The sequence below is a fragment of the Apodemus sylvaticus genome, chromosome 10 (assembly GCF_947179515.1).
Source record: "Apodemus sylvaticus chromosome 10, mApoSyl1.1, whole genome shotgun sequence".
Taxonomy (NCBI): domain Eukaryota; kingdom Metazoa; phylum Chordata; class Mammalia; order Rodentia; family Muridae; genus Apodemus; species Apodemus sylvaticus.
Window position 1 is genome coordinate 25,796,332 of NC_067481.1, and position 14,364 is coordinate 25,810,695.

At 43.0% G+C, this 14,364-nt stretch overlaps 1 protein-coding gene across 1 annotated transcript in view; it reads left to right on the forward strand.

Annotated features, from left to right (window-relative positions):
• The first annotated feature begins 1,405 nt into the window (after positions 1 to 1,405).
• Positions 1,406 to 14,364, forward strand: part of Npepps (aminopeptidase puromycin sensitive) — an 82,777-nt gene continuing 69,818 nt past the window's right edge. The window contains exons 1-2 of the mRNA XM_052194484.1: positions 1,406 to 1,790; positions 14,271 to 14,355. Coding sequence (XP_052050444.1) covers positions 1,539 to 1,790; positions 14,271 to 14,355 — 337 coding nt within the window. The 5' untranslated portion in view covers positions 1,406 to 1,538. The remainder of the gene's footprint in view (positions 1,791 to 14,270; positions 14,356 to 14,364) is intronic.

The window sequence follows — 14,364 nt, forward strand, 5'->3', positions numbered from 1 at the left end:
TAATGGGAAAGGGCCAGTGCTGGGTGGAGTTCCTCAGTGAGGACTCTTCCTGGCAAGGTGAGGTAGGGAGGGGCACACACGTCTCACACACACACATACACACAAGATGAGGAGGCCACGGAAGCACTCACTCCTGAGCAAATTAGCAAGCTGTAAGGGCTACTCAGTAAGCGCATTGGACTGGAGAATTTATGTCAAAGGGTAAACGGCTCATAGACAGCCTTAGATGGTTATAAATTGATTTTGATTTGACACAAGGAAGCCTTTTGGGTTTTTTTTTCACAATGCAAACATTTTGAGGAGCTGATACATAGATTAGAATAAACCAAACTGGCACAGAATTATGAAGAAGGAAGCTGTTGTAATGTTCTCAAGAAGCAAAACAGAAATGACTAGGTCCCAATTCCAGCTCCACCAATTAGCTGTACACAGGTCTTGGGCAAATCATCTTTCTATGGGCCGTTAATATATCTGTGTTTCTAAAAAGCATATAGGATTTTTGGAGGAAAACAGGACAGGTTGAATATCCACAACTGTGGTGCTTAATACAATAGGCATTAGCTATGTGTGCGTATTAAGCATTTGAAATGGGGGCTAGTGAGGATTGGACTGTTAAATATACATTTCTTTTTCTTTTTTCTTTTTGGTTTTTTGGATTTGGTTTTTTCAAGACAGGGTTTCTCTGTATAGCCCTGGCTGTCCTGGAACTCACTCTGTAGACCAGGCTGGCCTCGAACTCAGAAATCCGCCTGCCTCTGCCTCCCAAGTGCTGGGATTACAGGCGCGCGCCACCACTGCCCGGCATCATCCATGTTTTTTGAATCAAAATCTTACTCTGTGCTCAGACCATCCTGGAACTCACTCTGTAGTTCTGGTTGGCCCATGAGGATCCTCCTGCCTCAGCCTTCGTGCCCAGCAATGAAGCACCTTGTTTTAAACGTTAAATCGTGGGAGCCAGTCTTTCTAATCTTTGAAACCACTCTCCTAAAGGTCTGGATTTCACAGGTTGGAGCGACCTGGATAACTAAATGTTTTCTGGTAAAACTGTTTTCAGATCGTCCCTTCAACTGGCTATTGAATAGAAAAAAGCCTCAGGTCAGGATCGCACTGCTGGGGCAGAATGGCTGTTTCCACACATCACCCCTGCTGACTTGACCGCTGCGTAGGCTTCCATTTTCCACAGCACCTCAGGAGCGCCTCCACGCCCTCAGAACTCTTTCCAGCCACCGGCCGAGCCGACAGGTGCAGCGCCCAGAGCCGCCCCGCGCCTTCCGTCCGCCCGACCGCGCCCTCGACGCCCCGCCCTCGGTGGCGCGCGCCCTCGGGCGAGAGCGCGCCCGCCCCGCGGGGCCGCGCACGCAGCCGCCCGCTGCCTCCCTCCCCGCCCTCCTTCCCTGCCCTCCCCTCCGCCCCCTTCCCCGTAGGCAGCCAGCCCGCCCGCACCGCCGCCCGCCCGCCCGGCCCAGGCGACCGCTGGGTCTGTCCCCCGCCCTAGCCTTCCCAGCGGCTCTCGGCAGGCGGTCGCCCGTGCCCGGTGAATGTGGCTGGCAGCCGCCGTCCCCTCCCTCGCTCGCCGCCTGCTCCTCCTCGGCCCTCCGCCTCCTCCCCTCCTTCTCCTCCTCAGCCGTTCCTCTCGCCGCCGCCTCCACAGCCTGGGCCTCGCCGCGATGCCGGAGAAGCGGCCCTTCGAGCGGCTGCCCGCTGAGGTGTCGCCCATCAACTACAGCCTCTGCCTCAAGCCCGATTTGCTGGACTTCACCTTCGAGGGCAAGCTGGAGGCCGCCGCCCAGGTACCGCGACCCTCCGGGGCCGGGGCGAGCAGCGGGCGGGCGAGCAGTTAGGCCGCGCCCGCGGGCTGGGCTGGAGGCCGGGGCGGGCTGGGCGCGTGGGCCGCGGGATCGAGCGGGAGGCGGGTGCGGCGCGCCCCTCGGTGCTGGCGTGCTGGGCCCCGGTCGGGCGGGGACCGCGCTGCGGGAGCCTGCGGGGGGGGGGAGGGCGGGCAGTGCGCCCCTCTGGGGCCAGCACACCTGTGTGCATCGCCCCTGGTCCCCGCCTTCCGGGCCCCGAGGTCCGGGAGAGGCTGGGTGGGGGGTGGGGAGCTAGAAGGGACTAGGACTGACTGCTCGGTGGCAGCCCCGCGGACTGCGTTCTTTCCTGGTCGTCCCTTCACTCCGCCGGGGATAGGTTGGAAGGAGCGGTCATCAGGCACTTGAGAGCAAGGAGGGGAGAGTCTAGAAGGTGGGGGTGGGGGGAGTGGAACGAGAATGTTAATCCCAGGCAGCCTCACCGAGTTCTCCCAGCCTGATCCTGCCCAGGGGCCGGGTTTCCAGGATGATCCGCCCCCTCCCCCTTCCCCTCAAATGACAGTGCAGCAGTGACTTTGTTCTCTTCTAACCTCCAGAGAAGCTGCGGAGGACCCCAGCTCCTCTTCTTCCTCTCTGCTTTGCTCCCGAAACCTGTGAAGCTGGTGGATTTATTGCCTCAGTGGTGGTTGGTTAGCACTCCCCTCTTCTGAAAGAAAGCTCTCAGTCTTAGCCGGCCACTGGTGAAAATATTCCATTACTCTTCTTTGCAGTTTTTTTGGTGAATCATACGCTCCTCCCTCCTCCCTGAAGCATTATCTGGCAGTATTGTTTGATTTTGGAGACCATCCTTTATAGATGGCTCACAAAGGTCCCAAACAGTTAACGATAAATAACCATGGTGTATGATGTGCCACATGAAATGGGAAAGGAAAATTGGGAGCTGTTTGATTGCTATCTGTGACAGGAATGGTGTAAATATAATTGGTTCCGTTTCTTTTCCTACCCCAGCTAGGGGTTGGGGAACAGGAGTAGTGGAGGAAGCCAGGTCAGTAGGCCTCAACCCAAAAGATGAGGGTGTGTGTTGCAATGAAATGAGAGAAACGTAGACTCGGATGATTTGAAAGCCAAGAAAGTATGATACTCAAGTTTGAAAATCGGTGTAAAAGTACAGAATTTAAAAGTATGCTGTTAGATTTGGAACATTGGCATTGCCGGCCTTAGACAAGCATCACTGTCAACAGTAGAGTGCCTTGTGACCTTTGGAAGAAGAGCCTAGATTTGGATGAATTTGAATTATGAGAAAAGACTAATGTCAAGAAAGCTGACCCGGGTTCATACATCTGGAAGGTGTGCACAGTGGGTGAAGACATGGAGGAAGAAGCAGTATAGATGTGCTTACTGGTTATTGAGGTTTATGGAAACGTTAGAACAACAAGCAGCAACACGCACGCACTCCCCATCCCTTTAAAAATGTGTTTGTGTGTGAGTGGGTGGGGGTGCGTGGGAGCTATGGCATGTATGGTCAGAGGACAACTCTGTCTCTTATCCTTTCATTGTGGGATCTCTGGGTTCTAACTCAGGCTGCTTGGTTTCCATAGTAATCACTTTTACCTCTTCCAACTTCTCTAAAGAGCTGAAAACAAGTTGGGGGGGCATGCCTTTTACCTCAGCACTCAGGAGGCAGAGGCAGGCAGATCTCTAGAGTTCCAGGCCAGCCTGGTCTATAGTGTGAGTTCCAGGTCAGCCAGAGCTACCTACACAGAGAAACCTGTTTTGAAAAACAGAACAAAACAAAACAAAAAAGGAGCTGAGCATATGTAGAAGGTCCATTAAGGAAGCAGAGGTGTTGTCTGTTACCTGGCAGCGGGCGGGACTTGGTGTCTGTGAATTAATTCAGTGTCTCATCCTTGGCCTCCAGAGCAGCCTGGACTCCAGGCACACACCATCCTCTCTGGCTGATCTGTGAGTCTGACACAAAGAAGTGACTGGGTCTTTTTGACAGAATAGACTTTACAAAGAATTAACAAAACATTTCCCTCCTTTATTTCATGTGTTCTACTGTGAGTGTGTATGTCTGTGGGTGTGCACCCATGAGTGCCTTGATGTGGCATGCATGTGTATAGAGGTCATTGGACAGTTTTTGGGCGTAGGTTCTATGTTTCCATCATGTTGACTCTGGGATTGAATTTAAGTCAATAGTCTTGGCAGCAAATGCCTTTACCCACTGAGCCATCTTTCTGACCTTCAAAAAAGAAAAAAAAAATTTTTTCCCAGAAATTCTTTTCAGGCTAGGTGACAACACAAAGATGGGGTAATAGGAAACCTAACAAGTTGGTTAAGGGGTAATTAAACTTTTTAATTTTCTCTTTTGAAGTGTAAAAGAATTAACAGTAGTTTTTAAAGCAACTAGATTTATGAATTGATGCAGTATGTTGGAATTGTGGCATTAGGTGGTATCATTGTAGAAATTAAAAACATTCTAAATTTTAGATTGGTTAATGACATTAGGTAACTTAGCAATTGATACCATACTGCATGGAGTATTGAATTTTTCATGGTTGCTTTAGTTGTTTTAGTTGCAAAATTTAATGCAGAGTGTTTGTACAGGTTATATATTAGAAACTTGGTGGATTTTTAACCTGGCCTCAGGTGTCAGACTCCTGAAAGGTGAATGTAAAAATGGTCTTTTTACATAGGTGAATTTTCTTTCTCTTCTTTTTTTAATTTGTTTTTGTTTTTCTGAGACAGGGTTTCTTCTCTTTGTAGCCCTGGCTGTCCTAGCATTTACCCACAAGATCAGACTGACCTTGAACTCAGAGATTCACCTGTCTCTGCAGTGCTGAGATCAAAGGCCTGTGTAACTATCGCCCAACTCATAGATGACTATTTTAATTCAGCAGGATTTTGATATGGGGTCTTATACTCGGTGACTAACTCGGAACTCAGCTGTGTATTCCTGGCCACCTTCAAAGGCTCACCAGTCCTGCCTTCGGAGGGCTAGGAGTGTAAGCATGAGCCACTGGGTGGAATTTCAGCAGGCTCTGAACAGGTCTGAGGGGCCTGGAGAGATTCTTAGACTTATAGTTTATTTTGTTTTCACTTTTATATTTGATGTTTTGGATCAGTAGATACTTGAGATTTCAAAATCTGATCTGCCATTGTTGATGAATAAGTTGAGTTCTAGGCTTATGTGAGTGTGACTGCAGCCTTTGCTTACGTGAGTGTGACTGCAGCCTTGGCTTATGTGAGTGTGACTGTAGCCTTGGCTTATGTGAGTGTGACTGTAGCCTTGGCTTATGTGAGTGTGACTGCAGCCTTGGCTTATGTGAGTGTGACTGCAGCCTTGGCTTATGTGAGTGTGACTGCAGCCTTGGCTTATGTGAGTGTGACTGTAGCCTTGGCTTATGTGAGTGTGACTGTAGCCTTGGCTTATGTGAGTATGACTGCAACCTTTGCTTGAGTAGCTAGAACATGAGTAGGGTACCCTTGTGAAAGCGCCGTCCCAGAGAAGTTAACTTCAATCCATGAAACCCAGAAATCAGGTTATACTAGCCAGTTTCTGGGCTCTACCAGCAAAATAGCCCATGCTGTAGATGACTATATTGGCAGTAGAAGAGAGTAACAGAAACAAGGTGGTTTGTCAGGTAAAAGCTTGCTATCTAAGTGATTGTTTTTTTAACCTTGTGTTAAGAAAATTTATGCCCGCATTTTCATATTTTCTCAGTAGTCATGGTTGACAGTCTTTAATTACTTTAAAAAACTAGCAAAATTAATAATATGCTATAGATAGCATTATGTTAGCTCATTAATTGGTCTTAAATTTGAGGTGTTAAGGGTGTAGCTTAATGCTAAGAATGTGTGTTTCAGGGACCTGTGTTCAATGCCTAGCAAATAAATAAAGTTTAGAAGATACATAATAAGGAATTTGTAAACATTTTTATGTTCAGCTTTTTTTTTTCTTTTTTGTTTTTTTGAGACAGGGTCCTCTGTATAGTCCTGGCTGTCTGGGAACTTACTCTGTAGACCAGGCTGGCCTCGAACTCAGAAATCCGCCTGCCTCTGCCTCCCAAGTGCTGGGATTACAGGTGCATGCCACCACGCCCGGCTTTATGTTCAGCTTTTAAAAAATGTATCTATAAATATAAGGCATTAAACTGGGTCTGGTCTCTTACGCTTGTAACTTTAGCCCTTAGAGGGCAGGAGGATTAATTACCACAAGTTCAAGGCCAGTTCCAAATCAGCTAGGGCTGCATAGTGAGACCTTGTCTTGAAATAGAGACAGACAGACAGACTGACACACAAAAGAAAGATAAAGAGATAAAGAGCAAAAGCAAGCAAACCACAGCTGGGTGATAGAGTTCATGCTTAGCATTTAGGTTGTGCAGGAACTTAGTGCAGAGACCCAGCACCACCACTCCCTCAAAATAGAATTTTTATTTATTAAGGTTTTGTTTAAGGCCACCTGACATTGAATTCTGTAGTGAATTTTCCATATGAATCAAACTTACTGTTGAAACACTTAAACTTTTAAAAGCATTCACCCGATTTAGGTGGAAATGTTTAAGCTTTATAATTCATTCTCTAGATTATTATTTTTTGAAGTACTGAATCATTCTGAATGTCTTTCATTGATGCTAGAATACTTAGAAGTTTCCTCAAGCTACACTATATAATTCATTAAGTTAGTCCTTTAGAGTTGGTTTGTGGGTTCCTTGCTCTCAGACATAGTACTTTTTGTTGTGGATGGTATCTTGTCATACTGCTTACTTTGCGCTGTCTTCTGTGTTACTGAACCTTGAGCTGGAGAGGTCTATGTAATGAGTCAAGCAAACGCCTTTCTAGTAAGTGAGAGTTTGGTGGATTTACTTCTGAGTAAACAGTATCAGCTTTGTTGTATGGGCTTTGTAGTATCTATTCTGCTGTTGTGTTCAAGTCTTTTGTTGTTGTTGTTTGTTTGTTTAACTTCCTGGTTCTAGATTATCAATGTCTAATACAGCCGGGATAAATGTAGTCTTGAGTAGCATTATCTATGAAGCTTCTTTGAACTTTGATACATAAATGAGCCTGTTTTTATTGTAAAGTAAGTCTATTCTAATCTGTATGTGAGTCAGTGGCAAAGAACGGAGCCTTCTGATAGTTGTTTTGTTGTTGAGTTTAGCATCCCAGATTTTAGAGATTTACTTTTGGACACTTTTGAACCTGTAGTTTTTGTTTTATTTGATCATTTGTAATGAGTTTTTATTTTTATTTTGAATCAGGAAATGTTTTAGAAATACAGAAAATTACTTACCTAGATTTAGTATTTTGCCTCATTGCTTCAGACTATTTATACTATTTTTTGGAAAAAGTCATAGACAGGGGCTGGGGTTACAACTCAGTCTAGATGATAGCCTCTCTAGCATGCGCAAAGCCCTGGGTTTGTTTCCTAGCACCCTGGGGTGGTGAGTACCATCTATCTGCATGTAAACTTCATGCTTGGAAGGTAAAGGCTAGAGGCGGGGGGATCAGAAGTTTAAGATTGTCTTTGTGTGCACAGTGAATTTAACATCTCTCTAGTCTACATGAAACCTGCCCCCCCCCAACCCCCAAGCCCCAGAAAAAAAAGGCTGGGTATTAGTATATACACCTCTAATCCCAGCATTTGGGAGGCAGAGGCAGGCAGATAGATCTCTAACTCGCTGCTAGTCTGGTCCACTTAGAAAAGTTCCAGGACTTTGCTGGAGAGATGGCTCAGAGGTTAAGAACACTGACTGCTCTTCCAGAGGTTCTGAATTCAATTCCCAGCAACCACATGGTGGTTTACAACCATCTGTAATGGAATCTGATGCCCTCTTCTGGTGTGTCTGAGGACAGCTATAGTGTATGAATGTATGTTAAATAAGTATTTTTAAAAAAGAAAAGTTCCAGGATAGCTACAGCTACATGGAGAGACCCTGTCTCAAAATGGGGGAAGGAGAAAATAATAAATACCACTGAAATTAATTTTCATGTTTTACCATGCTCAAGGGTAACTCCTGTGCATAATACAACATAACACAGTTTTAACTTTATCATGTTTATAAGTAGTCACAAAATATAAGTGTCAATAATCTGTGCATTTAAACTTTTTATCTATTTATTTTGGTTTTTTGAGGTATCTGTCTCTTTTTGCCTCTCATGTGTTAGGAGTAAAGGCGTGCTGCCATGCCCAGCAAAGCTATGTATATAGTGGTGCATGTATCTAATCCTAGCTCTTTGAAGGTAGAGTCAGGTGCTTCTTAAGTTCCAGCCCCTGGGTTAGTAAGTTTGAGGCCAGCCTAAGCCAGAAAAAGCCACAAACAAGCAGTCTTAAAAAAACAAATCAATGCTGGGTGGTAGTGGCGCAGAGTGGTAGTGGCGCACGGGTGGTAGTGGCGCACGCCTGTAATCCCAGCACTCTGGGAGGCAGAGGCAGGCGGATTTCTGAATTCGAGGCCAGCCTGGTCTACAGAGTGAGTTCCAGGACAGCCAGGGCAATACAGAGAAACCCTGTCTGGAAAAACCAAATCCAAAAAACCAAAAAAACAAAAAAAACCCCAAATTGCCAGGTAGTGGCGGCATATGCCTTTAAACTCAGCACTCGGAAGGCAGAATCAGGCAGATCTCTGTGAGCTCAAAGCTAGCCTGCTCTACAGAGTGAGTTTTAGGACAGTCAAGGCTACACAGAGAAACTGGAGAGAGAGAGAGAGAGAGAGAGAGAGAGAGAGAGAGAGAGAGAGAGAGAGAGAGAGAGAGAGAGAGAGAGAAAGAGAGAATTCACTTGGGTTTTCCTTCCATTTGCTCTTTTCAGCATCTCTTTAAGAAAATTTAGCTCACTTCCAATTGACAGATTATTTGCTTCTCATTGACTTGAGAAATTATAGTTCTTTTTCACCAATGCAACAACCATTGCAAAGTTTTAACAGCAGAGTCACTTATTAGGGAAACTATCTTAGGCTTCTAAGTGATTGTGTATGTAGTTATAACACTGGACACTATTTTTAAAAAAAAATTATCTGGATTTGGCAATCAGGAAAAAAAATTGTGCACATCAGGGCCTGGTGATATAGCATGGTACTTCATTGCAGAGAAGGCTCATTGGGCTCCCTACCTCTGTAGTGTCTGGGAATCTTCCATTGTAGAAGTTTGTAGAATTGTTTCCAAGGTCCACGCTGCTCCTTTATTTAGTACAGCTGTTTTTATGTGGTTCATTTGAAGTACAGTTTGTATAGAAGTCCAAAGACTCAGTCCTGGAGCTGAAACAAAGAAATGGCATTCTACTCTTCCATGGCATAGAAGAATTGAAAATGAGTTTATTATCAGCACAATTTATTGGCCAACTACAGCATTTCACTTGTTGTTGACACCCTACCACCACCACCACCACCACTACCACCATCACCACCACACACACACTGGCAATACAGGGTTTCTTTGTGTAGCACTGGCTGACCTGGAAGCTGCTCTGTAGACCAGGCTGGCCTTGAACTCAGCAGAGATTTGAGTGCCTCCACCTCCTCAGTGCTGGGATGGAAGGCATGCTACCTGGCACCGTTCACTTTTTAAATTTAGAAATTGACAATTTTGTGGGAATTTGTTTATTATTTTGACTTATTTTATGTGTATGAGTGTTTTTATAGCATGTGTGTATGTGTACCACACCTATGCCTGGTGTCCATAGAGGTTAAGAGAGGGCATCAGATCTCCTGGAGCTAGAGTCATGAATGGTGAACCCAAACCAGGTCCTCTGCAAGAACAACAAATGCTTTTTTTTTTTTTAAGACTTTATTTTATATTTACACATGAGTATGCTGTTGCTTTCTTCAGACATAACCAGAAGAGGGCATCAAATCCCATTACAGATGGTTGTAAGCCACTGTGGTTGCTGGGAATTGAATCCAGGGCCTCTGAAAGAGCAGTCAGTGCTCTTAACCCCTGAGCCATCTCTCCAGCCCTCTTAGTTTTTTGTTTTGTTTTTTCTTCTTTGTTTCTTTGTTTGGTTTTTTTTTTTTCTTCAAGACAGAGTTTCTCTGTGTAGTGCTGGCTGCCCTGGAATTCACTCTGAAGACCAGGGTAGATCCCTCTGTCTCTGCCTACCAAGTGTTGGGAGTCAAGGCATGTACCACCACTGCCCAGCATTTGTCTTGTTTTTGTTTTGTTTTTGGGATTTGATTTTTTCGAGACAGGGTTTCTCTGTATAGCCCTGGCTGTCCTGGAACTCACTCTGTAGACCAGGCTAGCCTCGAACTCAGAAATCCGCCTGCCTCTGCCTCCCAGAGTGCTGGGATTACAGGCGTGCGCCACCACCTCCCAGCTTATTTATCTTGTTTTTATAGCAGAACACAGGTGATATTTACTAACAAGATGGTGTCAGTATGAGAAGTAACATGTTACATCATCAGGTCCTTGCTACTGTTGGAAGGATGACTTTATATTTTCTTGTAATCAGCACACATGCTTATGTTCATATGCTTATTTTAACTTATCTTTCTTTGGTTGAATGTTTATGCTGGTACCCCAAAACTGTGCAGTACAGCACAGAGTTCTTAAATTTTAAATCAGGTACTGATTAGTTACTTTATAAACTGTTAAATAAATGATGCTTTTTAAATCATGTGAGAATACAGTTAATCTTGTGTGTATGTGTGTGTGCACGTGTGCATGTGCGAGCTCGCATGTACACCATGGTTACTACTTACCAGGCAGTAAATGGTAACTCAGTCACTTTCCATACATAGATTATCCTGTGTCTGGTTGCCTTTTAGAATGCATTTCTAATAAGGTGCAAGAAATATTGACTGACATTTAAAAGGTTTAGTGTAGGTCTCTTTTTAAGGTACATAATTTTGCTCCTCTGACGTATTTTACTCTGCTAAAAATGTCAGTATCCTGAAAAGAGAAAGAAGCTGTTAAGTAACAAGTAGCTTGATTTATTAGTACAAACAGGTGTATTTTCCCTAAACATAAAAGGAATGAAAAAAATACTGGTAATTTGATGTTGTATACAGTGCTTTCCAAAGTAAACATTTTAAGTACCTTTAAGGTGGTTATAGTAGTAATTAGCTAAATGTGATTTGCAAATGTAATGTGGTTCAGGTATGTTGACATTGACTAATCAAATGCTTGGCTGCCATGAAAATTGACTGTATGTGTTGATGACAAATGGTTGCCTAGATGAGGATTAAGGTCAGCACTAAACCAGTTGTTTTGTTGGCATAAGTTTCAAACTTTGAAAAATACTCATGTCTCTCTTTGGAGCAAATCCCCAGTTAAGTGCTTCCTTTCCTCTGCATTTCTTTTTCTAAAAAAAATTGCATTCATTATTTATTGGGGAGGAATTGGGGATGCCATGGTGTATATAGAGGTCCCTGGGATCAGATTCAGTTTGTCAGGGCTAACAGTAGGAACCTTTTACTCACAAAACCAGCCTCTGCTATCATTTTGGTTTTTTTAAGACAAGGTATTGTTATGTGACCCTGGGAGGGCTTGAACACAAAGCCTGCTGTCTGTCTTCTGAGTACTGAGATTACAGGCATGCCCTGTCGTTTCTGGCTCCCATCCTCCTTTTTAAATTGAATTTATGAGTAGGCAAAAGGTTTATTGTCCATGACCAGTTGGGCATAAAGGTTTTGGGAACTGATTGGTATATTCTGATAAAATACAATGGAAAGGAATATTGCCACTTTTAAAAAAATAAGTTAGGTGGCATTTTTGTTTTGAAACAGGAAAATTTGTAAGAATTGATTTAAAAAAAAGTGTGTGAGCCGGGTGGTTGTGGCGCATGCCTGTAATCCCAGCACTCTGGGAGGCAGAGGCAGGCGGATCTCTTGAGTTCTGAGGCCAGTCTCGTCTACAGAGCGAGTTCCAGTACAGCCAGGGCTATACAGAGAAACCCTGTCTTGAAAAAAACCAAATCCAAAAAGAAAATAAAAACCAAAAAAAAGTGTGTATGTGTTTTGGATCTTGAACTAAGGACCTTATATGTTCTTAAGGGATAAGAGTTTAAACAAACTCTCAGGGGAAACCACAAGATGTTTAATAATCAGTGTTAGTAATTCAGGAGATTATAATTAAAACCATAGAATGACATTTAATATTCATCAGATTGTTAGACATTTTAAAGTGGTTTAGAAGGTTCTGAGTTTGTTTTTTGTGCTGTGGAATGGCAGAACCTTGTCAAGTATTGGTGTTGTGATGCATATGTATATCCTCCAGTCCAGAAAGAGTACTGTTAGGTTCTTTCTCCGGAAAAAAACAGTGCATGTGTAGAAGAAAACACTAGACCAAGATGTTTATTGTAGTACTATTTGGTTTATACATAATACAAACAAGCAACAAAACAATGTTTTCAACATGAAAATAAACTTCTTTAGGAAGAGTCTAGATAAATAACTGCTTTATTTATAGGATGGAACATTATAAAGGAGTTCAAATTAATAAGATCGTGCCAGGTGTGGTAGTGTATGCCTTTAATCCCAGTGAAGGCTGAAGCAGATGAGTTTCTGTGAGTTCCAGGACATATTGAGTTCCAGGATAACAAGGATTATATAGTGACACCCTGACTTTAAAATAAACAAAGACATATATATGTGAATACACATGGATATAAGTAAGTTAGGTCTGCATCTATTACATTAACCCATTTCTAGAAAACATGTTAAATTAATAAAGTTAGTTGTGAAAAGTTGTATATATACCTTTGATATTATTGTGTGAAATGTAAAGAACAGTTTGTAGATCCTTGTGTGTTTGAGCATATATAGGAAAGATAGACAGTAGTATTAAGTTGGTAGTTATCTCTAGAAAATGCAAAGAGTGGGAGGCAATTTCATTATATTCATTCTGTAGGTCCCAGTTGTCCTGAGACTATGAAATCCAAGACCCCTAGTGGATACCTGATATATGAGGGCATATTTTGTCTCTCCTTTGTATCTTAAGTGTTGCCACAGCCGGGCGATGGTGGTGCACACCTGTAATCCCAGCACTTTGAAGGCAGAGGCAGGTGGATTTCTGAGTTTGAGGCCAGCCTGGTCTTTAGAGTGAGTTCCAGGACAGCCAGGGCTACACAGAGAAGCCCTGTCTCAAACAAAACAAAACAAACAAACAAACAAACAAACAAAAAGTGTTGCCACACAGTAAAAGAACTACTCTATTCTAACCCCACTCTCACCCCATCCTTATTTTTTCTTTTCTTTGAGTTAGGGTTTCTCTGTGTAGCCAAGCTGTCCTGGAAATCATTCTGTAGACCAGGCTGATCTTGAGCTAATTCTGCCTTCTGAGTGCTGGGGTTAAAGGCCTGTGCTCCTAGGCACACCTTGTTCTTCCATCCTTGATGTTTTAATCCCTGTTTTATATATTTTTTTAATCTTTGTGTTATTTGTTAAGGACATAAAGTAAGTATTACTTGGACATAAGCACTTGTACAGTCAATCTGATAACTTTGATTTCTAAGTGACTAGTTGTAAGTAGAATTTATAGTCAACATATGCTGGACAAAGGAGTCCCAGGTGGGACAGGAGATTTTTATGTTAAGTTGTACAGTTTTAAAAAGCATTCTTTTTTCTTCATTTGTTTGTTTGTTTGTTTGTTTGTTTGTTTTTTGAGACAGGGTTTCTCTGTGTAATCCTGGCTGTCCTGGAACTCACTCTGTAGATGATGCTGGCCTCGAATTCAGAAATCCACCTGCCTCTGCCTCCCAGATGTTGGGTCTAAAGGCGTGCGCCACCACTGCTCAGCTTCTGTTTTCTTTTTTCTTTTTTTTTAACATTTATTTTGTGAATTTGAGTCCACTGTCACTGTCTCCAGAAGAGGACATTGGATCCCATTGCAGATGGTCGAGAGCCACCATGTAGTTGCTGGGAGTTGAACTCAGGTCCTCTGGAAGAGCAATCAGTGTTCTTAACCACTGAGCCATATTTCCAGCTCTTAAAAAAGCATTCTTTTACCTTGTCTCAAAACAAATAAACAAACAAACAAAAGCATTCTTTTTTATATTTTATTTTGTTTATATTTTATTTTGTGTGTGTGTGTGTGTGTGTATGTGTGTGTGTGGTGTGTGTGTGGTGTGTGTGTGCTCAGGTGCATACCCATACATTCCCTCAGAAGCTAGAGACAGATCCCCCAGGAGCTGACGTTATAGACAGCTGTGAGCTTCCTGGATGTGGATGGGATGTGTGGCTGAGCTATCTGTCCAATCCCCAATATAAAATGAAAATTTTTATATAAAGATTTAAGTAGAGAAGATTTTATATATTGATCAGATGTTTAAATAGTATGAAAAATGTAAACATGTATTATTGCTTTTAATCCAATTTAGAAAATGCTAGTTGCTTTGAAGTATTAAAACAACTTATTTTTACCATTGTATAAATAATCAATCTAGGTTAAAATTGCATGAAACATTAGCCCAGGTTGAAGGCAAACATATTTTGTCCTATTTCTGATAATAGCTGGTTTTTCTTTTCTTAGGTAAGGCAGGCAACCAATCAGATTGTGATGAATTGTGCTGATATTGACATTATTACAGCTTCATATGCGCCAGAAGGAGATGAAGGTAAGAACT